Source organism: Aspergillus tanneri (genome assembly GCF_003426965.1).
Source record: "Aspergillus tanneri strain NIH1004 chromosome Unknown AapTan_9_pilon_pilon_pilon, whole genome shotgun sequence".
Lineage (NCBI taxonomy): Eukaryota > Fungi > Ascomycota > Eurotiomycetes > Eurotiales > Aspergillaceae > Aspergillus > Aspergillus tanneri.
Genome location: NW_022984636.1, coordinates 514451 through 541699, shown reverse-complemented (window position 1 = coordinate 541699; position 27249 = coordinate 514451). Strand labels below are relative to the sequence as shown.

The 27249-nt window shown below is 47.6% G+C and overlaps 6 protein-coding genes across 6 annotated transcripts; 1 reads left to right on the top strand and 5 right to left on the bottom strand.

Moving 5' to 3' along the window:
* Window positions 1-534: 534 nt before the first annotated feature.
* Window positions 535-1138, bottom strand: ATNIH1004_011713 (uncharacterized protein; the record flags this gene model as incomplete). Its single annotated transcript, XM_033576275.1, has 2 exons — window positions 535-878; window positions 964-1138. 2 exons carry the CDS (start codon window positions 1136-1138, stop codon window positions 535-537), a joined length of 519 nt encoding a protein of 172 aa, XP_033420939.1.
* Window positions 1139-1282: 144 nt separating this feature from the next.
* Window positions 1283-2362, bottom strand: ATNIH1004_011712 (uncharacterized protein; the record flags this gene model as incomplete). The annotated part of the gene is made up of 2 exons (XM_033576274.1): window positions 1283-2182; window positions 2279-2362. 2 exons carry the CDS (start codon window positions 2360-2362, stop codon window positions 1283-1285), a joined length of 984 nt encoding a protein of 327 aa, XP_033420938.1.
* Window positions 2363-3122: 760 nt separating this feature from the next.
* Window positions 3123-3932, bottom strand: ATNIH1004_011711 (uncharacterized protein; the record flags this gene model as incomplete). The annotated part of the gene is made up of 1 exon (XM_033576273.1): window positions 3123-3932. The coding sequence occupies one exon, from the start codon at window positions 3930-3932 to the stop codon at window positions 3123-3125; it is 810 nt and encodes a 269-aa protein (XP_033420937.1).
* A 285-nt stretch (window positions 3933-4217) lies between these two features.
* Window positions 4218-4751, top strand: ATNIH1004_011710 (uncharacterized protein; the record flags this gene model as incomplete). The annotated part of the gene is made up of 2 exons (XM_033576272.1): window positions 4218-4612; window positions 4658-4751. 2 exons carry the CDS (start codon window positions 4218-4220, stop codon window positions 4749-4751), a joined length of 489 nt encoding a protein of 162 aa, XP_033420936.1.
* A 241-nt stretch (window positions 4752-4992) lies between these two features.
* On the bottom strand, window positions 4993-7236 carry ATNIH1004_011709 (uncharacterized protein; the record flags this gene model as incomplete). The annotated part of the gene is made up of 1 exon (XM_033576271.1): window positions 4993-7236. One exon carries the CDS (start codon window positions 7234-7236, stop codon window positions 4993-4995), a length of 2244 nt encoding a protein of 747 aa, XP_033420935.1.
* Window positions 7237-8618: 1382 nt separating this feature from the next.
* ATNIH1004_011708 (uncharacterized protein) lies at window positions 8619-12459 on the bottom strand (the record flags this gene model as incomplete). The annotated part of the gene is made up of 12 exons (XM_033576270.1): window positions 8619-8806; window positions 8860-8949; window positions 9017-9120; window positions 9227-9462; window positions 9609-9811; window positions 9869-10251; window positions 10321-10635; window positions 10855-11029; window positions 11272-11659; window positions 11727-12125; window positions 12170-12265; window positions 12430-12459. The coding sequence occupies 12 exons, from the start codon at window positions 12457-12459 to the stop codon at window positions 8619-8621; spliced, it is 2607 nt and encodes an 868-aa protein (XP_033420934.1).
* Window positions 12460-27249: the final 14790 nt, after the last annotated feature.

The window sequence follows — 27249 nt, the reverse complement described above, 5'->3', positions numbered from 1 at the left end:
TCGCCGTCTCCGTTAGACTTGCCCTTCCATACTTGTCAGAGCACACAGGTCCAGGAGCCCGTTAGCTCATCAGCGGGAGCTTTGTACATAAGATTTTGTGAGTTACAACCTCTCTTCTTAGCAGGCGTTTGTTAAACCCGTGAGGTATGGCAGGAAAGGTGGATGTATTGAGGACCTCCAATGGTGTTATTGATCTCTGCGATGCATTCGTCGGCATTGCCTCTTGCTTACCAGATCTCCAATAGTTGGGTCAAAGTGAATTTTCTCTCCCATCTGGTCTGCCGCAACCTGATCCAGTATTAGTTATCAAGAATTAATAAAATAATATGATAGTTGTCTTCATAATGCTGTAGGTGGCAAGGTCCATCTTCTGCTGCCTAGATTGAGGAGATTGCAAGATTTAAATATAGAAGAACTTTTTGAACGTACGTACAGTATCTTGGGCACCTAGATCTTCTTTCACACGGGCCATTGGGTGCATTATACACGAGCACGTCTCGAATGTATAACTGCCAGAATACAGGTGCGGTACCGCTATGCACCACCCGCGTTTCCACCTTCCTGCTCCGTGAAATACAGCGATAGGTTCCCGCACCCAAGACGATAAGGCTGACCGTCTGGTCCAACCTCGTCCAACAGGACGCTCAATCCGTGTTTAACGTACGCCGGTTTGTCTGATAGATGCATAGCTGCCGCGATAGTCAACGAATCTAGCCAAGTGCCGGGGCGCAGTTGCTGAAACATGTCACAGGTGATTTCCACACTTCCATTTACCGAGATACTCTCGTTGCCCCTTATTGTTGTTTGTTGAAATACATTCTCCTTAACACTTCGGATCAAATCGTCCAAAGCGGCGTCAAGTGTACCTTCGGGCAGTGCTTTCTAGAGTGGCGTCAATCACTGTTAAAGCAACTCTAAGAGAGCTAACTACTTCGTCCACGGGATAGAGGACTTCCAACTCACGAATCTCGTTCTCGGGAAGTAAACTGTCGTTTTTCAGATCCTCGTAGAATTCAGACATCCGAGGTCTATCATGGACTAGATATTCCAATTGTTGATTAAGGATCCGAAGAAGTCGCATATGCGTAGGTTCAGCTTCGATCGCCTCGACAACCTTGCTTAGCCGTTCAATGCTCATTTTTGTATAGTCCCTACTATGGTTAGCTTGGGAGAATTGGGTGGTCGGGACTAAGCTACCAGATACTTGGACTGAATAAGATGTCTAGCCCCAGCTTGCCCACAAGCATGAGACTCAGCTTTCGGTATCTGCTAAACTGCATGTTCAGCTGTCCTCTCCAATTTCGCTGTCGGAGAGATTGGTATGCGCCGGACTAGTTATCTCATCCTGTTCGGGGATGACTCTTCCGATTCCACTTATCCACTTTCCCCGCGGTGTTATACGGTCTAGCACCTTGATCGCTGCACCTCGACGGCCTGCGGGCTGGCCCTGTGCGGTAGCTTGGGCATTTTGCATAGATCTTACCTGGGCATCGTACCATTCCCAGGCTCCCATGTACTCCAGCATATTGAGGATAGTCACCCTGCTCCTGTGGGAATAACCCCTCATAAGGATTTGCACCCACATTGAGCCATCAGACCACTGATCGCAGGGCAATGAGGCTAGCGCCTCCGGGTTCTCACCCTGTAAAGTAAGAACGATCCTCTTGTGAATGTTCGCTGGCACTCCATCTTGATATTTGGCAAGCCTATGGAGGGTCCGGGTTGTATGGAGGATCAGGTCTCGCACGGAGGGGATCGCCATGAATAAATGGTCCGGTGCCGATAACTGGGCAGCAAGGTCTTGGCCCCGAACTTCATGTTGGGTCGATTGCATCGGGTCCGTAGAGGCCTCCGCCGGGGATCCAATGGGCGCTGGAGTCCCTGTTGGTGAGTTGGCAAGTCCCTCGTCGGCGGAGGAGTCGGAAGACTTGACATTCTCGCTCCTTGGGTTCTCGTCCACACTTTCTGCATCTAGACTATCTGGCTCGGCGTCACACACGGCTGATTCGCGTTTAACAAACTTGGATGGACGGTACGACGGGTCTTGATTTCGGAGTGGCCTCCGTTTCGATAACGGCGAGTCCGGGCAGGTTCTTGATCTTACTCTCTCCTGGATGACTCTAGCAATGGCCTCCGCAACGCTGGGTGCCTTGTCACAGAGGTCATGGATTACCGCACAGAACTAGAAAGCTATTAGTGTACGGTTTTCTTAGCTGCATACGGCTTTTTAGCATTCCTCTGGTTCTTCACGCAGAACTATGTTAGGGTAGCAAGCGACCTTGTCGACAAATTGCCGTAAGGATGCAAGTATTTCTGTTCGTGGTGTGAGGCTGTCGGCTGAGCCCAATCGGCTGGGTAACATGGTATCACCTGATAAGAAGGCTTCAATATCCTGGGAAACTGGTGAGTACCCAAGGTCTGTCTTGGGAATGCGGCATTTTTAAAGCTTCCATCTTCTAACCAGGCTGCACGATGGACAGGACAGAGGCAATACGTCTGTGCGCAATCGCCTTGTTCGACCGCCTGCTCCTGGCTCAGTATGTGGATGGGTCATTCAAATGATATGGTTATTCTTTCGGGCATGCCATCGTGGCTGCGGCGGAGAAATGACTCTTTGGTAAAGAGCCACTGTGTTCCGGGCGTTCTTGTAGCATACACTATATAACCTTACGAACGGTGCAGCTGACCAACATGCGACTTCTGCAATACTGCAGCATAGTCTCCCAAAGAGCCACTTTGCTGTGCATACTATTTTGAAGCACTCGGGACTATTGCTACGCTGTTTCTCGGCACTATTGAACATGCACGGCATGGAATGTACAGAAATGTGGCTATATCGCCCCGAAGTATATTTATACTGGTGTATTGAGGCATCCATTATTTGTAGGTATTTGGGGCTGTGGAGCTTTGGAAGCAATTGTGCGTTGTAAAGCTTTTCGGCTTCTTCAATGTCTCCGGTTTCGTTAAATGGACAGTTTCCTGTGTATCTCATATACCAAGCAGCCCTGAAGTTAGGGTTCAGGACGGCAACATGTCCAAAATCGTGCTTCGATCTTCCCGAAGCCTTACGTTCGGTAGAGATGTCAGTCGGGCAAGGGCACCTGAATCTTGTCTATCTAATATTATTGGCCAATCGGTATCGAAAAAGATATCATCATGCATAAGGTTGAGGGTGATCGGAAGCTTCCGTAATACTGAAATCGGCGACGATAAATGGCGTGGGAGATCGTAACGAAAGTCCCAGGGCCCAGATTAAGGTTGATCTGGGACAAGACCGGCAATCCGATATCGAAAAGAGCAAGACAGCCCAGGGAGTTTTCCAGTTCGAGGGTCTTTAAACGTGGGAAATTCAGCTCTGTGGCCGGACGGTTACTTTCCGTTGAAGTTCGAAGTCGTATTTCTTCAAGGCTCTCATTCATACATTTCCAAGTATCCCACAATATCCAGTCGACCATGAATTTTGTGCGTAACGATTTAGTGACACCACGAAAAATTAGACGGTCGCGAAGGCCTTCATCAATGACCCCTTCAATTTCGAGGGCTGAGAGACTGGGCAGACGAGACAAATCCACGAAGACATGGAATTCTTTATGGCTTGGCAATGCGGTTTCTCTGCCAAAGGCCGTTCTAAGGTCTAAAAGAGCTGGAAAGCTTGGAAGATTCAAAGTTCCTCGCTCACACCCAAGGCCTTTAATCGCCAGATAACGAAGGTTCTGAAAGTTCCAATCGTTTCTCCAGACAACGGGTTGACTACACCACACTTTCAACCCTTGGAGAGCTGGGCGGTCTGTGGCCTTTTGAAGGACTTGACGGAGGCTTTCCTTGTCGAGAGGGTTTCCAATACTATTCACTGTTAGACTGGACGGTCGATTGCCGTGCGTCCTGGCCGAAAGAAAGACGTTAAAGCTCTTAGCGTACTTGAAGTACTTCATGTTCACCAAAGGGGCAACAGTTCGATCATTTGCAACGTGACGTCAAATTTGTACTTTAGAATCTGTACACTTGAGGCCCATGCCGTCAAAATATCATGTGCGACAACCAGATGCAACGCCCTTCCATTCAGAGATACCCTGTCAGATAATTCCGATCTTTGCTTTCCGAAACAGCGTCGGGCCAACGCAGAAACGAAGGCTCTTGGATGTCCCGAAGAGACACCATAGGCTGGTTTTATATCTCTGGATATGCGCGCCTGAAGAACGACTCCATGTGACTTCCAGATGGGTGTCATCTCTCAACACCTATCGCACCCCATCGCACCATCGCACCTGTTCGCACCCATAGGACCATTTAACCCTCAGTCTGGTACATTGTGCGCTTCTTTCACGTTCGATTCTGATAAATCCCAGGTATCCACTCGATCCGGAGTCCGCAGTGAAAGAATCTGGATTGTATACAATGGCAGAGGAACAAAGACCATCCGCACACGCCACTCCAAGAGCCTCGAGTTGATACGCCAAAAACAGGCTCGCCGAAGGAACAGTCTCCTCTGGAAGTCTTTCGAGTACTGTCGAGAATGCGATGCCCACGTCTTCATGATGACAAGACTCAGGCACAACGGGCAGGTTGTATTTTCCAATTCCAATGCCCAATGGCCTCTATCACGGAGCAGCTTGTAAGTGTTAGTCACCAGCTGGTAGCAATCTGCTGACCGATACAGGCCTCACCCAACGCCGAGGGAAATAACATGGCACGATATGGCTACCAAATTCGCCGGTGGAGGCGGAGTCTCCGCTGGGGAGCCAACTGCGTAATGGCAAGAAGGGAGATGGGCCCCACACATGGAGAGTTTATGAACATAACCCTCGTATCGTCTTATCGGCGGTGGTCAAGACTTGCTAGTTAATGGATGCGTCAAGAGAAATGAGCGTTCATGTATAGTTCGTCTCAACTACCGCAGAGAAACTGTCATTGGGTCATGGGTAGGCCATCCGTAGCGCCTGTTGACTCTCTGCGTTGTCATAGGACACCAGTTCCGGCTCCGCTGACATCCGCTCACACCACACGCAATCTTTTAGATTCACATTCCTTGGGTCCACACCGTAATCGTTTGAGAGCACCAGGTCGTTTGTGCAGCGGTCGACGGTCCAAGGTGCACAGATGGAAGTCGATGATCAGGGCTCGCTGGAGCTCAGCATTCCATAAGATGTTTTCCGGACGCAGGTCATTGTGGAAAATGCCGAGACAACGGATCTCCTTCACCGACCGAGATATCGCGCGCTGGATGGTCTTGTTCAAAGTAGTATGGCCCACGCTCTCGCCACCCCAGCCGATAAGAAGCATATGACGGATCCTCCCCGCGCCGTGAAGGAAGTAGATTTGGGCCAAACTGATCGCCCCGAGAAAGACGGGAACGGCCGATCCTTGGGCACGCTGAAGGACCCCGTAGACCTCAGCTTCGCGTGAGACCTTAGGCCAGCGTTTCGAAGTCGTCCCTTTCCCGACAACAGTATATCCGAAGGTGGAACATGTGATCTTGAACGGTGCGCCAGAGGACCCACAAGACCCACAAGGGCCCATGGGAGTGCAGTTATGATCTAGATCTTGATCGAGCTGCGCGTTAAGCTTCTTCACCAAGTCGGCTGCGCTGATCGGATGGCGGTCCTCCCTTCTGCCAAGTATATGTAGGTCCGTGTTGGGGCACGCAGGGTCAAGCGCGCCGCCTTGCTGTAGCCCGAGAAGGCACCTTTGTGTGCAAAATGGAGCATCATGGGAGCGAGATTGCCCGCTTTGGTTTCCTTGGCGATCTGCTCGCCGTGCAGACCGTTGGGTTGGAGGGGACGATGTGACCTGGCTAAACCCCCGCTTCCGTCTTGCAGATACGGTTGGGTCGGTCTCGGAATCCGAAGAACTCTCGTGATGATACGGATCGGATGGTGGCGCACAGCTAGCGGCCGCTCGTGTGGTCACTCGAGGCCCGGAGGTGACGGGAGACGATGATGTGAGGTATTCAGAGGTCGTCTGCTCAGGACTAGCGAAATCGGAGCTAGCATCGTCCGGTAGTAAATCTATCACAACGATCTGGGAGCGATCGCTATCAAGGATGGAATGCCATTTCGGTAGCTCGTCGTTGGCAGCATTCCGCCACGCCTGATCACGAAGAGGAGCGCGAAAACTCATCAAACAGAGGCATAGCGACCTCTCAATTCGAGTCCTGGGAATTACAGGCCCTCCGACACCCGCCATCCCGTATATACCGGGATCACCCAGGTGGTAATAAAGGGCACGTGGGTTGTCGTACGGCACCCAGAGCTGCACATCCATGAGGCCGTTCGTTAAATATGAATACTCCAGACCCTCTTGAATCATTACGTGAAATTCTTGGACGATGGCGGATCCGACCAGCCACGCTGCATTATATCTTGATTTCTCCGGCTCTTCCGTTGGCACACGATCAGATTTGACGACTTCTTGCCAGAAATCCATCGGTCGGAGTCCCTCCCGCAGGCTCGCAACAGAGAGCTTGTGTGGGGGTTTATATTCGACCGTGGTGAGCAAGGTACTCCTGTTACCGTCCATTCGATGGATGCAAAATTGATCTGGCTTCGAAGGGTTTGTGGTTGATGGCTCGCTAGCATCGACTTCATCGTCTTCGTCCAGAGCATTGGCGTGATTATCGAACCACACTCCGTTGCCTAACCGGAACTCCTCGCGAGCCTCTGGTATTTTGCACAACTCGGCGACGATGTCGTGCACATGGTCTTCGACGGCGAGTCGCTCGTAGGTCTCGAGATCTTGTTCGCTGCTAATCGGTCGACGTGCGAATCGTCGACCATGGTCTTCCAACGCAACAAGTGACGTGAATAACTGCGGTGCATCTTCTCCTGCTGGCTGCAGGTAACGGCAAACAGATTCGTAAATTTCCCGCTGTCTAGCCTCACAGTCAGTCCACGGAAGCAGTTGTATGGGACAGTGTTTTCCGATAGGGGCCGGAATTTTGCCTGTCGTGGAGCGAGACGGTGTTTGCGCTCGGAGTGGCCTCCAAAGGAGATCGTGGCAATGTCGGATGAACTCCGGAAAAGTCGTCGGTCGGTTGCGTTCCATCTGTTGCCTCTCCCGTTCCTCTGCCTGCCTTTCCCGTTCCTCTGCCTGCCTCTCCCGTTCCTCTGCCTGCCGTCTCAGCTCGGCTTCTTGCCTTTCGCGTTCCTCTGCCTGTCTCTCCCTTTCCACGGCCCGCTTCCTTTCCTCCTCTGCCTTGAGGAAAAGCGCCTTGTAGTCTGGGGAGCTGTTCCCACTCATTTGTATCGTAAATAAGGGAAGATACAGGTGGGAAACCCCATGGCGATGTTGTTGGTTAGACTCCCTGTCATCAAAGCGGAAGGGGCATACTCGGTAAAAGTATTTTTCCGCTGATACGTGATCCGTGGAGAGCCCCTTTCCACTTAGTCAGCCCCGAATGTGTCAATAGGTTATATAACTTACACACCACTAGAGCCCCTCAGTCAGATGGCGCAGGATAGCATTGGCCCTTCACATCTGCTACATTAATAGACCCTGCTCCTAATGTCCTCCCTCCCTCGCTCGATGGTGATATCCTTTGCTTCTTTTTGCTGTTTGGACGAATTTTCTGGTCCCTTTTTGTTTAGGTCCCAATTGTCGAAAGGGTAAATAGTTACAGAGAGAACTGAAGGGTATACGACCTGTCCGTTACTCTCGCTGAACACTCGCAATATCAGGTTACAAGCTGCGGCTTTTTTTCAGTCTGTCAACGTGTGATGCTTAACAGTGGGCCAGCCGTTACTCTGCGTGATTGGCACCATCAACTAATTGAGTGTGTCGAAACCTGTCCTTCAGGTCGTCCGCCGACGACCTCAATGGGCTGAGGCCCTCAGCTACTGGACACATATGTCTAACGGAGGCATGATAAATCCTCACGCAGATTTTACAACTCCTACGGACTACATCGATACTGAATGCTCCGCTGAAGAGACATTACGTTACTAGGATAGTCACCAAAAGCATGCCTGACGGGGTCGCTGATGCATCTACTCTGAAAAGTACGAGCTGTTCGGAGGTCGAGTTTGGCCGCAGTCAACGAGCGCTTTATGGCAAGAAATGAAATTCTCTGAAGCCAATCTACTGAAATTCGCGTGCAAGTGGATGCGTGGGTACAACGTGATGCCGATTCTGGTATAGGGACGACCGAACGAATTGATTCACCAAGTTCGTAGTCAACGAATGGCTTGGCATAAAGCCAGATCCCATGGGGCAGAGAGAACTCGCTTGAACCGGAAGCCCCTCTGGTAACGCAGCGCGGACCCCCCGGAGCTCATTTTGGCTGCCATAGCCGTGAGTGCCGGAATCCATTGGAAGGGTTCAGTTTCAGCGTGGCCGTAGTTGTCCAAGTCCGCGGTCACGGTTCAGTAGTATATGTTCTCAGGCCTGGGTTAGCCCTCAGAGCTACCTTGGTCAGGAAATGATGGCGGTCGATACCCATTGTTCCCCAAGTGCGTTGAGCATCCTTCCATGGTCAAAGCAATCGGCGTGACTGAAGTTGGGGTCTGCTGGGCTGTGATAAGCAGGCTAGGGGTTCCTCGATAGGCCCGCTTATGCTTTCAGTGGCATCGCCGTACGTAACTTTCACCAGTGTCCTCCCATCTGTTGCCATATGAACTAAGGCTCTACATTTGCAGGCTAGGGATACCAATTTTACCCTGCTCATGTTGCTCCTCCATCTGTCGTACGTTGTAGATCTCATTAAGGATTTCGATCGTAGTGTTGGACAGTGATGTATTAGAGTTGGCAATTTTCTGAAGCTCCTCAAATCTCCCGAGACGGTAAATAATATGGATAAGGAGCTGGGTGCAGCCTGTGGACATCAGCTGTTGTGTTAACGATAGCCGTGCTGTGCAGCTGCCTTACCATCTTTTCCAAGTTGATCCGGCGCCTCAGTTGAGTTCGGAAGGCCACCATCGCGGCTTGTTCTCACCCTTGTAAGGATATAATTTGGATCTGTGGGGTTGGATGAGCTTGATCAAAGCCCTGGTCAATGTGCGAATGTCAGGCCGTATGAAACAACCTAGAGCACATTTGTAGTAGTCGAAAACCTTTTGGGCGTCCCCAATCATCAGGCCGCCCATTTGGCTTGGAGGGGTGCAGGGGTAGGATGTTGAAGAGGCCAGGCTGTTATTGTCGGTCAGATCATCAGGCGTGGGCCGAATTGCGTCTGTGATGAACAAGACGAGAGGCCTTCGGGTTGTCTCATCCCTTCAAGGTCCGCAATATTTACCAAGGTAGTGCCTTCTGCTGGCTGTGTGAGTTGAGGGTCTGTTTTAAAGTGTAGGGATGTCTACCGATCACTCCTGCATTGTACTGCTCTTCTTTCCTCCGAAGTGCCAATATATTATAGAGGATGTCGAGTTTATCGGCTGGCTCTATCTGGTCCTTGGACTGGTCAATGATTTGTTCAAGGTCATCAGGGCCGATGCTAGGGTTATGAATAAGGTGAATCAAGAGAGGAATACCCTCTTAAAGGTGTCAGCGCCTGCACTGAGAGGGGGAATCAACTCACCATTCTGATTGAGACGGCTGGGTGCTTTATAATGCAACTCTTGAGGCCACCACTCTGGCTTGGAAGGTTCACCCACGTTGTATGGGTACAGCGTTCTTACATAAGGTTCAAGGTGCATGATAAGAGCGCCGGCCAGAATGCGGCAGTTACCGACACGGAGAAGCTTGAAACCAACTTCATAGTATCTGTTAACTGCTTCCTTGTCACTGATCTTGAAAGGGTACTCCGCAGAAGCATTAGAGTCTTGGGCAGGAAGACCCTCAGAGAGTCCATAGCCGTGAGAGGACTCAACTCTGGAAGCCCCTATCATACAACGTTAGTATAGGGCTGGGATGGCGGAGATTGTCACGGTGTACAAACCAGGAAAGACAGGCTTGAGATTTCCAATCTCGGACTCGAGTATTCCCCCGGACACATTATGTACATGAGGGGTAACGAGAGTATTGTTCTGCTCGCGAATGGAAGACGACTCAGAGATCTGAACATTTCCCATATTATGGGCATGAAGGGTGCGGACCGGCCAGAGCATGGACTGCCCACTTGAACCAGCTTCCAGTGGTGACGCCACGGACGGACCGACGACAGTCGGATAAGACAGAGTGATATCCTCGCTGTTCGGAATAGGGTTGAGGTGTGTCATCGGTGAAGGGAGTCGAGAGGGGCAGAGCTCCTCTCCGGTCACAGCTTTGCCACACGGACTTGCTGAACTTGAGCCCGAATCACGGGGGCGAAGGGTGGAAGTTCTCCAACAAAGGTCAAATTAGCGTGATTTCATATCATATTAAGCTAGAAACTCTGTCTGGCCGGCCTACCGAAATGAGTCGATGAACCTTTCTAAAGCCCCGATTTCTCCCTCGTACCATTGTGTCAAAGCCTCGTCGGTCTGCCGTAACTTACGCGCCTCTATATATCGCCAAATGACATGATTATAGCCAAAGAATTTCTTCATGTGGGGGTCGTTACCCGGTTGCATCCGGATCACCGGGTCATCGTCACCAAACCTCTGGCATTTGAGTAGCTCACAGACCTGGCCAACTCGTTGAACACCACGGTGGTCAACGGCAAGGTCGACTTGGGCCCATTCTTGAGAGTTTATATGTTCTTCCAGGCTCAAAGGAATTGCTTCTCTGACAACATTTCCGAGGCCGCGCTCTAGAATAACCTCCCAAGGATGGCGGTCTTAAAGAGTTAGCAGATGTAATAAGAAACGAGGGAGTCTTCCTACCACCAGGGGATTCGGCTGGAGAACCGAGAGTTGATTCTCAATTCCAGCTAGCCTCTCAGTAGCCCAGACCTTAGCCATTGGGTCAAGGCGAGGGCATTCTTCACGAAGGTAACGAGAATACCTTGCTGCCAAATCTTTATAAGCAGCAACCCGTTTGACATTCATATCCTCGGCTTGTTGGGCGAGGACCACGGGATCTTTATCACTCATTGGATCAAAATCGACAGGGCCGTATTTGAGAAGAACCCTAGGTCCACCACCCACACGAACGGCTAGTTCAACAAGGATAGCACCCTCTGGATGGACGGTCTTGTCGCCGGCAACCCGTTAGTAGGTAGGTTCTTGAAGAGGGATTGCTGCTATAACCGCATCGTGAAGGCCTTTCAATCGAACATCGGTCATGGGATGCTCTTGATGATTGCGACACCATACAAGTTTGGTCTGCGACATCAGCAGTTGTAGGACAAGATTCAGCATAATCTTACCTCACAACCATGGGTTCCTTTAACCTAACCTTCAATTTTCTCTATGCACTTACTGAAGCAGTAGCTGATAAGGTCGTGATTCTCCTTGCGTCCCTGTTCCTGGGCCTGGGACTGTCGGATCCCGTGTACTCTACGATATCTGAAAAGGACTTCGCTCAAGGCCAGAGCTCTTTTCGTGCTATTATCTCCACATGGGTATGAGAAGACTAAGGGATCGCCGTCGCTGAAGGGAGAGAATTTCACCGGCGGATATGCGGAGCAAACAGCTGCAAAGTCGCTCCGTTGAATGACCAAGTCGACTTGGATAGCACCATCCAGGCGATGACTGGGAGGCGCTAGAGCGTACGCATTGCAAGGATCTTCAAGATAAACCGCTGCTAGGATCAGATCTTCCACACCCTTATTTTTGGCATCTCGCATCAGGGGTCCCTGGTAAATGGTCTTCCATACCCGCACGGTCTTAGATTATACGTTAGTAGTCGGTGCAGGAGTGGGGGACGGGACATACCTGGATATTATCTAGAAGCGTACCTAGCTCCTCGGATACCCATTTGAGTCGTCGGTGAAACCAGGCGCGGGCTTGGTCGTCGAGGTTGCCTTTCGCCTGACAAGCAAGATATGTCTCACGAAGCTTTTGACCTGCCTCGAATCTTTGGAGAGCTAAGATTTCTGGCTTCTGAGAGAGGACCATGGGGTCTCTACTGCCTAACGGCAGAGACGTTTCAATGTTGAATTGACGGCGAACCCTTTGCGCATCAGACTCGGGCACGACAAGTTCTGCTAGCTCTTCGTTTCCACGCTGGCATGGCAGAGATACTATGATTTTGACGACGTCGTCAAAGCTGTGGTGCCAGACGACATCCTCTGGTGGGTAATCGGGATTGATAGTGAACCAAGCACGGACAACCTATAACGTTAGCTAATACCAGAGATAATTAGATAAAGACTTACTTCCAGGTCATCCATGGTGGTATTCTCTTGCTCGACTGCGTGGTCCACGTCAAACCACTCTGACTCGCGGCGGGAAGCTCGTGATGTAGGAAAGCACTGTAGCACGTTCGAAAACAACTCAGTGGGCCAGCTCAGGAGAGCAGCAAATATTGACCGGCTGGAGAAGACCATGACATAGTTTGCGATCGGTTTGATGGCAGAGAAGGGTCAAGGTCTGAGGGAGCATCCAGGACTCTTTATATGCCCATTATTCCACATACTTGGGATTCGCCGACCTTTAATCCTACCATCTGCTTCAGAATCTACCTCTTCTTTTCGTTCATAAAGACAATATCACATTATCACACTCGCTATCGTTTCTCATTACGTATACTTTCTGACGCCATACTTAGGGGTATAATTCGGCTGCACAAAAAAAGAAAAATGAAGCAACGGTACTAGGAAAGCATCGTCGAATGAGAGTGGGAGATGGCCCGCTGTTGTTTAGCTAGCTGTGCGCTGAGATTGTCTCACCACCCCTGGCCGACCGAAAAAGTCTCACCTATAGTTGGAGGACCTCGTCCGTCGCGCATGTCACAACCCACGACCTACCAAAAGCATGAACGTCATACTCACAGACAATCACACAGACAATCGTGGAGAAATAGAATGCCTCGTATCTAGTAAAAAGCGTGTTGTCGAAGACGACGGGTTGAGAAAATTGAGCCCAATTTACTCCTGATTTACTCCGTAGTGTAAAATAAAGGATGGTAATATATACAGTATTACAGGTAAGTTCACTAGTAACTCTGTGATGTATGTAATGGCCATTGGGTTCTTGGCGTGGAATTTTTGGTTCCCAAAAAAGCAACAAATGAGGGATTCCTTTATGTGCAAGAGGTCGGGGTGTGCTGTGCCACAATGATCGACAAGAAAATTGACAGGTCTGTTAATTGCCGTTCCTGCTGCGACCTTCAAACAGAGCATGTAAAAGGTTATTCCTGTTTGGCTAAAGTACAGATACTGTTGGCCGCCTACCTGCAAGGAGAAACGTTTCAGCACCACGAGGGCTCGGACGAACTCCAAGGGATCGGTTATTATTTTGACGAGGATCAGTCAACCATCGCCTATACAATGTATTTTGGCAGAGCCTCCAGACGGTTTTTTGTTGGTCCAACATTCTATTGAGGGAAACGTGATATTTTAGCATTTCAACACACCGCCCTCCCTCCTTTCTTCCTAGCCGCAAACCGTGTGCTTCCTCCATTACAGCGCACGGAACTGAACGGTAGTATCAACAGAAAATACGAAGTTAGAAGGGTTCTTATAATAATTGGAACACAGCCTTCCTTCTTTACGCGACTAGACGGGAAAATCTTGAGTTTGTGTGCCTATTGCTTAAGCTTGGAGCGGCTAAATACTGATAATTAACTGTCAAATAATATGGGGTAAAACCCGCGCGGAGCACAACAAAATAATAAATCCAAGAATAACCAAGAAGAATAATCAAGAAGAGTCCAACCAGCTCAATTCATTTAAATAAGACTTTTTTTACCAATCGTACTCTATTTCCTCTTCGGGACTAGCCGTATATCCGACATTAACAAACCTTTGTGACGACACACCACTATCAACTGCGGCGCTCTTGGGGCACCGTAGAATATTCGAAAGGTACCGGCTCAAATCGATACGAAACGAAGATACCGAAATAGATTTACACTCCATTCCAGCATACGGTGGAGTTTAGAAATCGTTAGTCAAGTGATCAGCCGTGGTCATCCTCTAAACCTAACGGATGCAGAGGGTGGTACTCCTCTCTCAACCGCTGCATCTATCTGTGGTGGTCCGACCCAGATAATTCCTATCCTAGTGCACTCACTGCTAGTCAGCCTGAAACGCCACTTGATGTTGCAGCTAACCGGCGCAATTTTGAATGTGCACACATTCTTACTCACCACAGGGTAGAGCTGGATTCGAAAGACGCCAGCGGGGATACAACATTACATAATGCAGTCTATGGCGGCAACCTGCAGGTAGTTAAGGAGCTGCTTCTACCTGGCTCTGATGAACCAGAAGTGCATAAGTTGACGGACTCCTCTGCATGCTGCTTCCAGTCATGGGTATAGTGCAATAACTAGGGAACTTATTTGCTCTGTCGCCGATATTAATGCCAGACATGGTCGCGGGCGAACAGCTTTATCCGAAGCCCCAATAGGCAAATTCGAATTAGTCCAGCACTTACTTCAACATGCGACTGATCCGACACTTGGTGATGCTCATCGCCAGACGCCTTTGCACCTTGCTGCAGCAAATGGAGAATCTGACCTGACTGACTTGGCTAAACCGGTATATCAACCCCGTGTGATCCCATTTCGACCAGTGGGGCGTGTTGGAGTATATTGAAGGCATACTGATAAATGCCAGGTGAATGAACAGGTGGTAAGAATTTCATCTCAACAGATACCAGATTAGGGCAGTCCCGGACTGCACTGCATATAGTGTATCAAGGCCGTGTGTTCACTCAGGCCCATCACCGGTATGGTTAGTAAACCGGAGTATAAACAGAGTTGTAGGATCGATCCTGTTACTAGGCCGCGTGCAGGATGGACCAGCTAAACCGCTATCCAGCATGTGAGAGACACTTTGATCCCTTGCGAAAAATGGAACTGTATACAAGAGTTTCCTCACGTAGATTGCATATAGTGATCGACAAATGCTCCAGCCTCTCCTGGAGAAACTGATCGAATATGCTGGACTATGTTTGCAATAATTAATTCCCGTAATCCTCCGTTTAACAAAGGATAATACACAGATGTCTTCTTCAGTCAGATAATCTAGGACCCCTGAAATTAATTAAGTTAATTCTAACTACGCACTGGCCACTCATGGTTAGCAACATACGAGAATGCGGGGCTCTCGGAATGCGAATGTGGAATGCCGTTGTGGCGCGAACAAACAGCAGTTCACGTTCTACGTAGTTGTCTGCCCAAAGCCAAAAGAGCTGCGCCAGAAATTGTGAAAGAAAGTGGGGGACGCATCTAATAACGTCTCATGCATGCTAGGGGGACGAGGAGACGGCCAAGGTAAGGAAGGTAGGTTAAGTAGCTCTGCCCAGGAGAGCACGATCAGTGCTCTACTGGATTTCGTAGAGGTATCCAAAGGGTTACAAAGCCGCACGCCAAGAGGGCCGCAAAACAGAGCACTAGGCACATAGGCCACCACAGGCCTTGACGAGGCACTTCGTCTGGATGTAATGGAAAACTGTAACTAGAGATGGAAGGATAGATAGAGTTGTTGTAGCCTGTATATCGCTTACGGCGAGCGGTTAAGCTAAATGAATTCACCATCACCAACCACCGTGTTTAATTCTAGACTGGGACAATTGGGATTACTGACGTTAGGGCGAGGTGAGGTGGCGAAAATCGGGCTGACCATGGAGAACCAAAAATATGTGTAAATATTCTCAATAAATACAAAACGGTGGGTCGATAGATCGCCGAGGAGCTAACCTTACATCGTGAAGCAATCATCTGGACCGCAAGGCAAGGGCAAGGGCAAACAGGGACCCTGGAAATTTTGTTTGAAAGATGCATCCGAACCGGGGATTATGCAATTGGAGTTAGCTCTGGCGAAGGCCGCTTTATATGGTCGTTTACCTATTACTGTTTCTCTTTTATACGACTTTCCTTTGTTCTCGATGCGTGCAATGGAAGAAGCCTGTAAAAAAAATGGAATGCTTCAGGTCTTTTGTTTCCTGGTCGAAAACCATACCTCGCGCTACCTTGACTACCTGGACCGCATCGGTGGACACTTGGACCTAGCAACTTCGTCTTGGAGATTGCAAAATCCGAATTAACAAAAGGTGCCTGACGAAAATATCAAACAATTACTCTTGAACCGTGCCAAGACGAATCTGGCGGCCCCGGTCAGACAACTATCCATTGTCACCTTGTTCGAATAGGAATAAGGACAAGGTGAAAACCCCGCGCCAACTCGGAATTTCGCCAAGTATAGAGGACATATTTGGTAACTGTCCGCTTTCGATTGCTGTTTCAAACGGGGATGTGGATATAAATGCTGGTGGGTTTGTCACAGGCTGAACCTGTAACATACTATATAGGGCGCTAGATGGGACTGATCGAAGATCAGTCGTCATGTACCTTTTTATATGGTCAAGTGGTTTTATCTCTACTAGCGCAGAGACAACCAAACCATCACAGGGTTACGGGGGGGTCCGTTGAAGTCAAATGCCTTGCTAGAACACTGTTAGCCCAGATATCAACCACAACGGACTCAACAATTACCAGAAAAAGTCTGGAAACACTTAGGCTGGAAACTAGAGCTCCAAATCAAGGAGGCATGGCCACTGCTGCTCCGTTTAACGTGTCTAAACTATTACAGATTCTACTCGACTACAGGGCAGTCATTGATGAGAAAGCACGACATGGCCGAACTGCCTTGCATGTCACTGTCAGAAAGGGACATAATGATTCGGTGAGAATGCTACTGAATACTGGTACAAAGATACTGGCCGACGACTTGGGCTTGACTCCAGTGGCCTACGCCATCAGATGTCGACATACAGAAACGACGAGGTTGTTTGAAAGTCGCCAGGCTGAGCGAAAGGGAGGACAACTGCGAGGTGCTAGAATTTATTTACAATAAAGATCCGCGTACAATCACTACAATTTGCTTGACGAGGATCCTCCAGGATATGAAAGAAGTGTCTCGGTGCCCGCTACACTACGCTGAACACAGCATCGTGATTTTCCCTTCGGCCCTGAGAGGAAGATGGTATGCACGGCTCCTCGGCGATCTATTAATCCACAGTATTTACAGCTTTAAAATGACTTGATGGGTCAAAAGAGGCAAGAAGAAACCTTCCAGTCCTCTACAGCTAAAGATCAGGATATTGTTGGGTCAGCTACTGATGTTATTAAAGAAGCCCATCCTATAGTAAATCGTCCGAGGAAGGCAAATCCGGCTACCACAATGCTTTCGGGACAATTAAGGAACCTTGATAGCTTCTTTAGGACCCCAATTTCAAAAGATCTCTGTATAATTCGAATTGTATGTGGCTGTAAATAGATCCCACACCCACAACGGCATACTCAATATATCAGCGGATTTGAGAGTTAGGTTTACCTGTATTTAAATTTTCCACCAGTAAATCTGCCTCTTTAGCCAGGCGCTCCTCTGCCAGCTGGCGGCTTTTTGGCTCTGTTTCCTGAATAACGCAACTCCCTATTAGATGCCCTGATTCTCTTCCTCTCTTCAACTAAGCGTTGTTTCTCTTCCTTTCCTTGCTGCCGGTGGTGCTTTTCTTCCTCTTTTGAAGCCTTAGCAAGCTGTATTGACTTCCCGTTTATTTTGTCGTATCTGTTCCGGTCGGAGATGTCTTAGTCCTCCCAGTGCTATATTAACCTTGGTTGCTCGATTAACTGCCTGTTGTACATGGTCTTTCCATCGCATCTCCTTGTCAAAGATAGCTCCCAGGAGTTTCGCTGTGTTGGCGGGTTTGATAAACTTGCCATTCATAATAATCTGTCCTACACTATGTTCTTTCTTGTTCCTGGTCAGGTGAATCAGCTCTGTCTTTTCCGTGGCAAAGGAGGAGCCCGTTTGCCGAGCCCATGCTTCAATCCGGGGGATATCTTCATTCTGGATCTTCTTTAAATTCGCCTCTGCCGATGGGCCAGCTCGCCACCGGAAGCAGTCATCGATAAATGCAGATGCTCCACCGTTGAAGTCAACCGGTTGATCTACCAAGTCTGAGTTGAAGAAACCGAAGAGAATGGGTGACAGCGGAGATCCATGTGCTAGACCTGCATTCTCTAATGGCAGGATCGCTGTTTCAAAGTCATCAGATGTGATACTGGCTTCTCGGCTGTCCATAAAACTTTGAATCCATTGTCGAACTTTTGATGGGATGCCTTTGGCTCGCAGCCGCGCGTCTCTCAAGACTAATCTCGTTTACCCCGTTAAATGCGTTTTTAGATCAAATGCGACTAGCGTGACCAACTTTGATCGCAGCCATGCTCGATCAATAGCGTTGGCGAGCACCAGCAAGGCTTGTTCTGTGTAGCGTCCCGGTCTGCCTCCAAACTGTGTGTCTGGGAGTTCGCCAACTATTCCTAATGGCTTAACTCCACCGAGTAAGGGAGCGAATGGTTGACCTAATCAAACAAAGTGCCAAGGAGTATAGTGCTCTGTACTGGATGGAGGCCTGGTCAAGCCTTGATACATAAATCATGTTAAGTACATGTTTAATCCAGCCGCAGTAAAAAGCTTAACTAGATCATCGTCTCCGGAAAAATCTTTTGAATGCCCATCATTTGCCGCCCATGACAGGTTTGGAGTCTGATTTCATCTGCTTGGGAGGATGATTGTGGATAGGCAAGCCAGGAGAGGCTTCGGATGAAGTTTGCTGTGTTGGCTTCTTTGATAGGGAATTCAGTTCCATTTCCCATTCGCTAAGAGCGTTAGAGGAGGATATGGCATGTGGGTGATCTGGACCTAACAAGTTGCGGCGGAGCTCTACACACTTTCCCATCAGAGCTAAGGCATCTTGAACCTTTCCTAGTAGTTTCTATGTATAGCCTAGGTTGTTCATGCTGGTGAGAGTGCCTGGATGCTCAGGCCAGTACTTGCTTGCGGAGATTCATCACCTGGTTGGCCATGCTGGTGAGAGTAGTACTTGCTTTTGGAGCTGCATCACCTGCACCCCCAGCTCTTCTGCTTCCTTCCATCTGCCGTCACTAGATAGACACCCCGTAATATTCACAATAAAATTAATGTATTTCTCCTGCTCCTTTTGGAAGTCAGCCTCTGCTATTAGTGAAAATGCATGCGGTAGATATTCCCGCCACAACTTCCGATTGGTGTGGTCATTGTTCGGGAAAAGCTTCGTTCAATCGGTCTGCAGTTTTCAATATTTGCAGGCTAAACTGTTGGCTCTTTCTCATCCAGTTCCGAGTTGCAAGATGGACTAGTCGGTGTAGATTTAGAGAATGGTCCCCACCCTCCTCGCTAACAAAGGAGAACGCTTTTAGGAGGCCGATGGCATCAATTCTCTTCTTGGTCGAGTTCGGCTGAGGAAGTATGGACTGTGGAATATCGCGGGGATTGATGCAGGCCATGAATGATAAATAGTCTGCTGTGAGTTCATTTAATCGTTGAATTTGCTGAAAGGAGATGAATTAGGTCAAAGCCACAGGATTCTGGGTGTCTTTGTATCGCCTTTCATCTCCGAAGTCTTCACTCAGTAATTCAATCACATCTGGTTCCTGGTCCTGTAAAAGTATAATATACTCAGAGAGGCCAATATTATTTTCATTAATATACGCTGCCGCCTGGGTGATTGCCAACGGAGAAAGGCCAGCTGCTCAAGAAGAGTAATGGTATATCACGATCATTAAGTTTTTTTCAAGTAGTGAGTTTTCTAAAATTTTGACAGCAGTCTCTGTGTCCGGCTCAGAGATCATTATCACATAAGAAGACACTAATTTCACAGCTACCTTCCAGCTGCGTGTGGTAAAGAGAATATGACCCTGCTTATATTGAGGCAGAAAGTCCGTCAGTACTGGAGTATTAGTGTTATTCTTGCTCCACATCCCCATATCATCTGCGTTATCAAAAAGAAGAAGCCACTTCCCAGCACTCTCCTGGCTGAGATAAGCCTTGACTTTTTCTTTTACCTCTGCCGGCTTGATGTCAGTCATTCCTAGGGTTGAGGCGATGCTCATGTAGGCTTGTTCCACGCTCTTATAGCTGGTATATGTGATCCAGAAAATCGAGCACTCAGGGTCTCGATTTTGCATGCGGTATGCCAGTTCAACTCTACCTAGTCCGCAGATAGCAACTTTGCCAGGTCCATTCTGTTGCATAATCAATCCTTCAGTTCTGGTGATTTCTTCTTCCCGACCTACGAATCGCGGGTTCTTTCAAAGGAACCATCCAAACTGTCCCTTGATTATGTGATTCCTTCTTGTAGCAGTAAATGGGAAACACTGACAGGAGAGCCTTTGCATAGGCAGCAGCAGCAAGGGCGGCATACCCTTGCCACTGCTTATTTTTGTGGGAATCACAGTAGTCACAGATGCCTCGAATAGCAAGTGATGGAAGTTCGTCTATGAGCCCAGCAGCCTCCATTTCAAAACAGAGTATGTCTAGATCTTTAGCAATGGAATCTCGAGTCTTGGCATTTTTATAACCTGATCTCCAGAAGCGATCAAGCCATAATGAAAATAAGGGTCATCAGTTATCCGCTCGGGACGGTTCACCAACTGGGTCTGATCGCATGCCGAACAGTTATATTCGCTATCCTCATGATTGTATGTTGGTCGGAATAGCCAGTCATTTTTGGTCACGAAAACTGTTCTCTTATCTCTTCATATTTGTGCAGTACATCAATCAATATTTTGCTAATCAGCCTTTTTCCTGTCATATAATCACTCTCTAATTGAGACACAGCCTTCAACAACACTGGAGGAGGTTTATTAAGCGACCCGGTGTGCTGGAATCGTCCGTCGCGAAGTGTCTTTCCGTAGTCATATTGGATAACACCACTTAAAGTGGCAGTTGGCTTGCTGATTACAACATCACCAAGGCGAATGTCAGCACTTTGGCTCGGGACTCCGCCTCCAATACCCACCATCAATCCGAACTGGATACTTCGAAATGTAGAGACCATATGTGACGCGACAGCTGTAGCAGATATTGTCCCATAGACACCGCCAAGCAGACAGGCCACCACCACATTGTGGCCGCTGACACTCCCAAGTGTGTAGACATTATGGTCGGTTTGTGGCTGGGGGAGCGGAGGGTGAACCTCGTCCAGCATGACCTTCGCGGCCGCCATTTCCAGCGGCAGGGCGCAGATCCATGCGACCGTATAGTCGTCCCGTGTGAAGATCATTTTATATGTCATGCACAATAACAAGGTGAAACTTAGCGAGAAGGGATTAGGTACTCTATGGTTAGAAAAATAAGCATTCATTACAATAGGTACATGTATCAAAATTGCAGGATAAAAATTCTTTAAGGGCATGTCCAAATTCGAGGTTGGTAGTTGAGGGATCATCTGATATGTGTCGCTGTGAGGCTGTCGCAGTTCAAAGCCAATCATGGTCTTGAGAATATGTAAATAAGCAAAAAGCAAACGTAGAAAGTGATGTGTATCAACAGCACCCAAGCAACAATCTCAAGATGACCTCCCAAGCTTCCATCAACAGGCCGAGACAGGCAAGTTGCTATTTATAGTAATTAAAATAAAATTAGAAGTCTAAGGTGCTGTATAATTGTTTTAAGAGTTTTCGAGAGGGCTACCGACTCTATGGCCTCTTCCGAATCGGAATAAATGCCTCCGACGCCTTGACACGCAGAGGTTTATCATGATCAACAAATCGGCGCATTGGCCACTGTGGCCGAACCCGTCAACCACAGAGGCAGTTTCGATTGTTTGCTTGTGGGAAACTATATTTCTTCAAGAGTAATTCCAGCACGACGAAAATGACCCTCTGCACTCTGCATTCTTGCGTCCACAATGTCAATGCACCATTCTAAAAATACATCAAACCCTTGCTCTGGGTCCTCTTTATATACAGTAAAACCCCTATACGTATAAGCAAAGAATCCGGGCCCGCTAAAAGTTTGCTTATACCGCATTTTTGCTTATAACGAACAAGGTAATAAATTATACATTCTACTATATAACAGAACCATAATGGATCCACCGCAGTCACGAGTGTGCGAGTAGAATCAGAAATACAGCCTACATTCGCAAGACGGGCCCGTAGGGGCCGTCTTTTTGCCCGACTCGTGGTTCCATCCCGCCCCTTTCCGGCCGTAAACGTGGAGTCGGTTGTTGTTTATTGTTACGGAAACAATATAATCCGCCCGACTTGGCGGTGCGGAGTATCTGACGATCGATTCAACCCCTGAATCCTTTAGATAGTTGAACACCTCAATGAGAATGTAGGGAACCGCTTAGTAGGCTCAGTTGGTTGAGATACTGCGATTCCTGGTGTTTCCACTGAATGACATCTACTTCCTAATTAGGCTAGTTGGCCTGTAGTTGATAGAATAGCTCCCTACGCCCCATTCCCCCTGAGTTCCACAACATTTATAATTCTGCTATATATATAGTCTGCGCTTACATCCATGCCTAGACGCAAGCGGTCCGTCATTGAACCTGTTCCTGACGGTTACCAATATTGCTCTCGCTGTAAAACAATCTGTAAGGTCCTTAACTTTTCACGCGTTGCTCCTTCAGGGGCGCGAGCTTCTAAATAGTTCGCAATATACCTTACTTGCCGTGTAGGTTGTCTACGTAGTCTTTAAAAACATTTCTAACCCTTTTACGGTTACTCGACTTCGCTAACATACCGCTTCGGTCGCTCCAACAGCTTCACACCCAGTACCCCCTACTACCTCCGTTGCTCCTGCGGCCTCTGAGTTGCCTCCTCCTGATCTACGGTCTAAAGAAGTGTCTGCTGCTCTTCCTAGGCCTTGCTGCTGTTATGTTATAGCCTGCGCTTATATCCATGCCTAGACGCAAGCGGCCAGTTATTAAACCTGTTCCTATACTAATATTGTTCTTGCTGTAAAATAATTTATATGCTCCTTCACTTTTCACGCAAAGTGTTACTTTTATGGTGAGGTACAACCTCCTCCTGTCTATAAGCCACTATATAAACTAAGCTGCTTATACACTGAAAACACCCCTAAGGCCTGGGAAATTTACTGTAATATTTGCCACTACAATAGCGTGCTGTGTTTCACGTTTATAAATATAAAATCTGGCAACCGTACCGCTGAAGAGTTTACTACTATCTTTCCCTGTCCTGATTTGGGCCCGAACGACAGTAATTTAAACTTTCGGGATGTACAGTTGTATTTTTACTATTAAGTACCAGAAGCATGGCCTCCCACATATGTATTTTGTTCTCTTTCTAGCAGGCCGTGTCGTTTTCTACAGGCGCTTTATATTAATTGTGTTGGTGGTGGATATGATCCGAATTAATGTCACTATTACCGCCAACTTATTTGACAAGAAATAGCTTCTTGCAGACTTCAAGCCACCGAGCGAAGCGAGGGTTTAAGGCTTGTATTTATATAGTTTTATATAGATCTACTGCATCATACTGAATTGAAGAACGCATATAATAATTATTATGGTCATTCTATAAAATATAAGCTATATTCTGCATGTTTTTGGCAACCAGGAGGCCCCGAAGCTTAATAAGGTGGAGGTAGGTGGTCAGGCAAAGAATGACTGGACATCTGTCTGACGCTGAGCTTGAGCTCTTCTCTCCAGGAGCCTTTCTTGATGTGTAAGAAGCCGAATAAGGGCCTTATCTCCATCAAGCTGCTGTTCCTGATAGAGGCGTAGTTTATATAAGCCGTCTAATGCGTCTGTAGGTGTAATCATTGGTAGAGGCTGTAGATCTTCCTCATCACTATCTGAAGCTGGAGCCGGCGCAATTTCAGACAGAACTGCAGAGTCAATATCTATAAGACTATCATCAACCTGTTCCTCTGTGGGATTCAAAAACTGATTAATATCCATAATGTCCCGGATACTATTTGAGAGGTTTAGGCGTTGAAGTCCTTGCTTTATATCGTCAATAAGTTGCTCATCATTAAGCTCATTGACATATTCAATTGAAAGGGCCTTTTGAAAACAGTTTCTGACTGTATCTCTAGACAAATCAAATTCCCAGGCAGAAATTGCCCATCGAATTGCTTGTAAGATTGTCATAGTAGATAGCGGATCAAAACCACGGTCGTACTCAGCCATCATATATAAAACCCACTGTTTTTCCAACATGATTTCCAAGTGCGTATAATCCCTTGATCAAGTGGCTGATACCGTGACGTTGAGCAGGATGGAAGCCATATAACCAGCGTATTCTTTAGCTGCGGGTTTACTTCTTTATATACAGCTTCATGTGCAGAAAAATTGTCCATTAAAAGAGCAACTTTTCGGCCTTGCATTCTTCTATCAAACCAGAGCAGCCATTCTTTAAAGATATCACCAGTCATCCATGCCTTCTTATTTGAGCACCAAGTGCAGTTAAGATTCTCAATATTAATACCAGCTGCAGTAAAGGCTCTAGGTCGTTTAGCTGTCCCAATAAACCAGATAGGAAGGAGTTCTGAAGCGTCTGAATTACAACAGAAATGCGCAGTTATTCGAGCTTTTTCTTTCTTGCGGCCAGGAAGCGAATGTGTAGATAAACTCCGGTCAGGGATTATCCTCCAGTATAGACCTGACTCATCGCAGTTAAAGATATCCTGAGGCGCATATATACTAAGAGCGTGGCGGATTATAACCATTTCAGTAGCTGCATCTTATGCATTTCCAGCTTCACCGTGCTGACTCCTCCACTTAATATTTCTGCGTGATTGAAAGCGTCGAAGACTGCCGTTGCTAAACTGCGGCATCTCCCTTTCTGGATAGACCTCCGGCCAGAAATCCCTTGCTTTTTGCCGAATAATCTCCTGAGATATTGTTGTTTGTCCTCAGCCCTCCGTATCCAGTTGTAGAGTGCCTTTTCTAGCTCCGGCCAGGATTCTGTACGGCGTCGTTTATCTTCGGATTGATGCGCTTGAATGTCGTCAAGGAAGGCAAATCAAGAGGAGAGGATTCGGCTAATCGAGGAGCGGTCAATTGGCTGTTTATGTCTCTTCAAACCACCTAAAAAGAGTTGCCAGAGAAAGATAAGGCTTTAAATGGTGTTGAGCGCGTAGGGCAGCCTTCTGGCTATTTGAAATAGCGCGACGCGTCCTCTTAACCATCTTTAAAGCAAAGTGTGATGTCAATAAGCAATTTTGTGACTTCGATATAGGCAAATTATATAGGAAAGGGCGAAAAACTAAGCAAAGATCTTGTATCGGGGGGTTAAGCATATTAATATGGAAAATCAAATTAGACACCGTGTTCTTTGCTTATACCGGAGTTTTGCTTAAATCAGGTGCTGCTTATATAGGGGTTTTACTGTACCTTCCAGTTGCGCTTAATAAAGGCTTTTAACTCCGCAAACGTCTCTTGAATGGGATTGAGGTCTGGTGAGTATGGGGGCAGGTATATCAACTTCACCCCAACATCGCTGCACATCATTGTCCATTATCAGCACAGACTTGGGCTCCGGCCACCTCCTGCAGTGATAAAGCAACTGCTCCACAAAATCTTTAAATATTAATGCATCAGTGGATCCCTAGAAGACACGCGCAAGAACAACGCCGTCCTTGCATATGCAGGCAGGATTTGATATCGTTGTTCGCGATGAAACCGAGAGATTTGCACCGGTGTTACTCCAACGGGGGACCAAGCTCTGCGCCTAAATCCAATCCGCCTGTCGCATCCCGACTCATCAACATAAACAAGGTGATACGAACGAAAATCGGACAGGTTGTGGAGATAGCAGTCCCGCAAATCCGCAAATCCGCATTACGTTCTTGGGCAATCCGACGAGCTGCTTTTTTAGACCATCCCACTGATATAAGTGCCCTCCTAATACTGGCGGTTGTCACTAAAGTATTCGGGGCCATTTGGAACACATGAACAGCTTATTTGCGAGCCAGATTGTGGAAGAGGAAGTGAGGGCAGGAGTTCTGCAGGAGATTTTATTTTGTTGCTTAGAGATGGTTCTCTGGCCTCTAGAAAGCACTCCAATCAGGAATCCTTTCTCATCCATATTATACATATTCTCTGACGGTATCTTATGTTCTTGGATCTTTCTGGCCAATAACTCAAAGTTGCATTTGTATACAAAATCCACCCCCTTACGTGAAGAATCTATGGCAGTAGTATAGCGATAAAGGGGCTCCTCCTGATGCCCCTTTAGAAGGTGGCTTGGCCAGTTGTTTCCAGGCTTAACTCCAGTGATTTCCTTTACAAAATTTTGAAGCATCTCACATTAAGTATACAGGCCAAGGCTAGATAGCTTATTTATATGATTTCTGGCCTGTGAGACTTTGTTGGATTTTATATGCTCTTCTCTAGAGCACTGTCAGCCATTCCATCCTTGATAATGTTATTCGGCTCATATTGTGAGTTGTTGTTCGATTTATTGGGGGCGTCTGAATTGATTGCATTCGGAAGGATGATCTGCCCAACCCCTCTATGAGAGATATTGGGTATACATATTCCATATAATGTCCTGCTCTGGATTAGTTTATTCTAACACACTCCCTCAAGTTCCAAAATATCCTTTGAACCTGAACTTGTAGCTTTTCCATATTCATTCTGCACACAAAATATCATCAGCTTCAACAAAATCTCGATGATTTTCATCCTCCCCTTTAGTCCTCTGCCTAGATATGTCAACTAGACCAAGTTGCTTCACAAATAGCTCGAATTTCTCCCTAGGAAGCGCCTCGGTGAGTCCATCTGCCAACATCTTGGTGGGGCAATATTTAATTCGGATCCTTCTTGATTCTCCCTCTTGCCTTAGCCAATGATTATGAATGCCCCCATGACGAAGTCTTGTTTGTAATCGACTAATATCATCGTAGACCAGTCGAATTGTCTGCATATTGTCATAGAATGTGCACACGTTGGTTGCCGTCCTGGTGTAGTTGCAGATCCTGTAGAAATCTTTCCATAAACATCTCTTTCCTAGCTGCTTGAGACAATGCTAATAGCTCTGCTTCGGTTGTAGATGTTGTCACAGTTGCCTGCTTATGTACTCTCCATCCCACGGTGCCTCCGAAGAGCTGAATAATATATCCCTGCGAGCTAATTATCTCCACCCCCTAGCTGCAGAGCTAGATTACGAGTCCGCTTTAGGTATTGGAGAACCTGATCTGCGTTCTGGGCTTGAATTGTTAAGGAATCGGGAAAGCTTTGAGGTTGCAAAGCTATATCTGGACGGGTCACAACTGCAATATACATCAAGGAACCAATCTTCCGCTGATATATCTAAATGCTTTGATAGCTTGCTGTGTCTGAATATGCGGATAATTTCTCTAGAGTCATCGGGATAAGAACTTGACCTTCATCTCTGACTCTGAAAGGTTAGCAATCTTAACTAAGAGGACTGACTTAGCCACGTTAGATACTTATTTCTACCCAGGATTATCTCTATCCCTAGGAA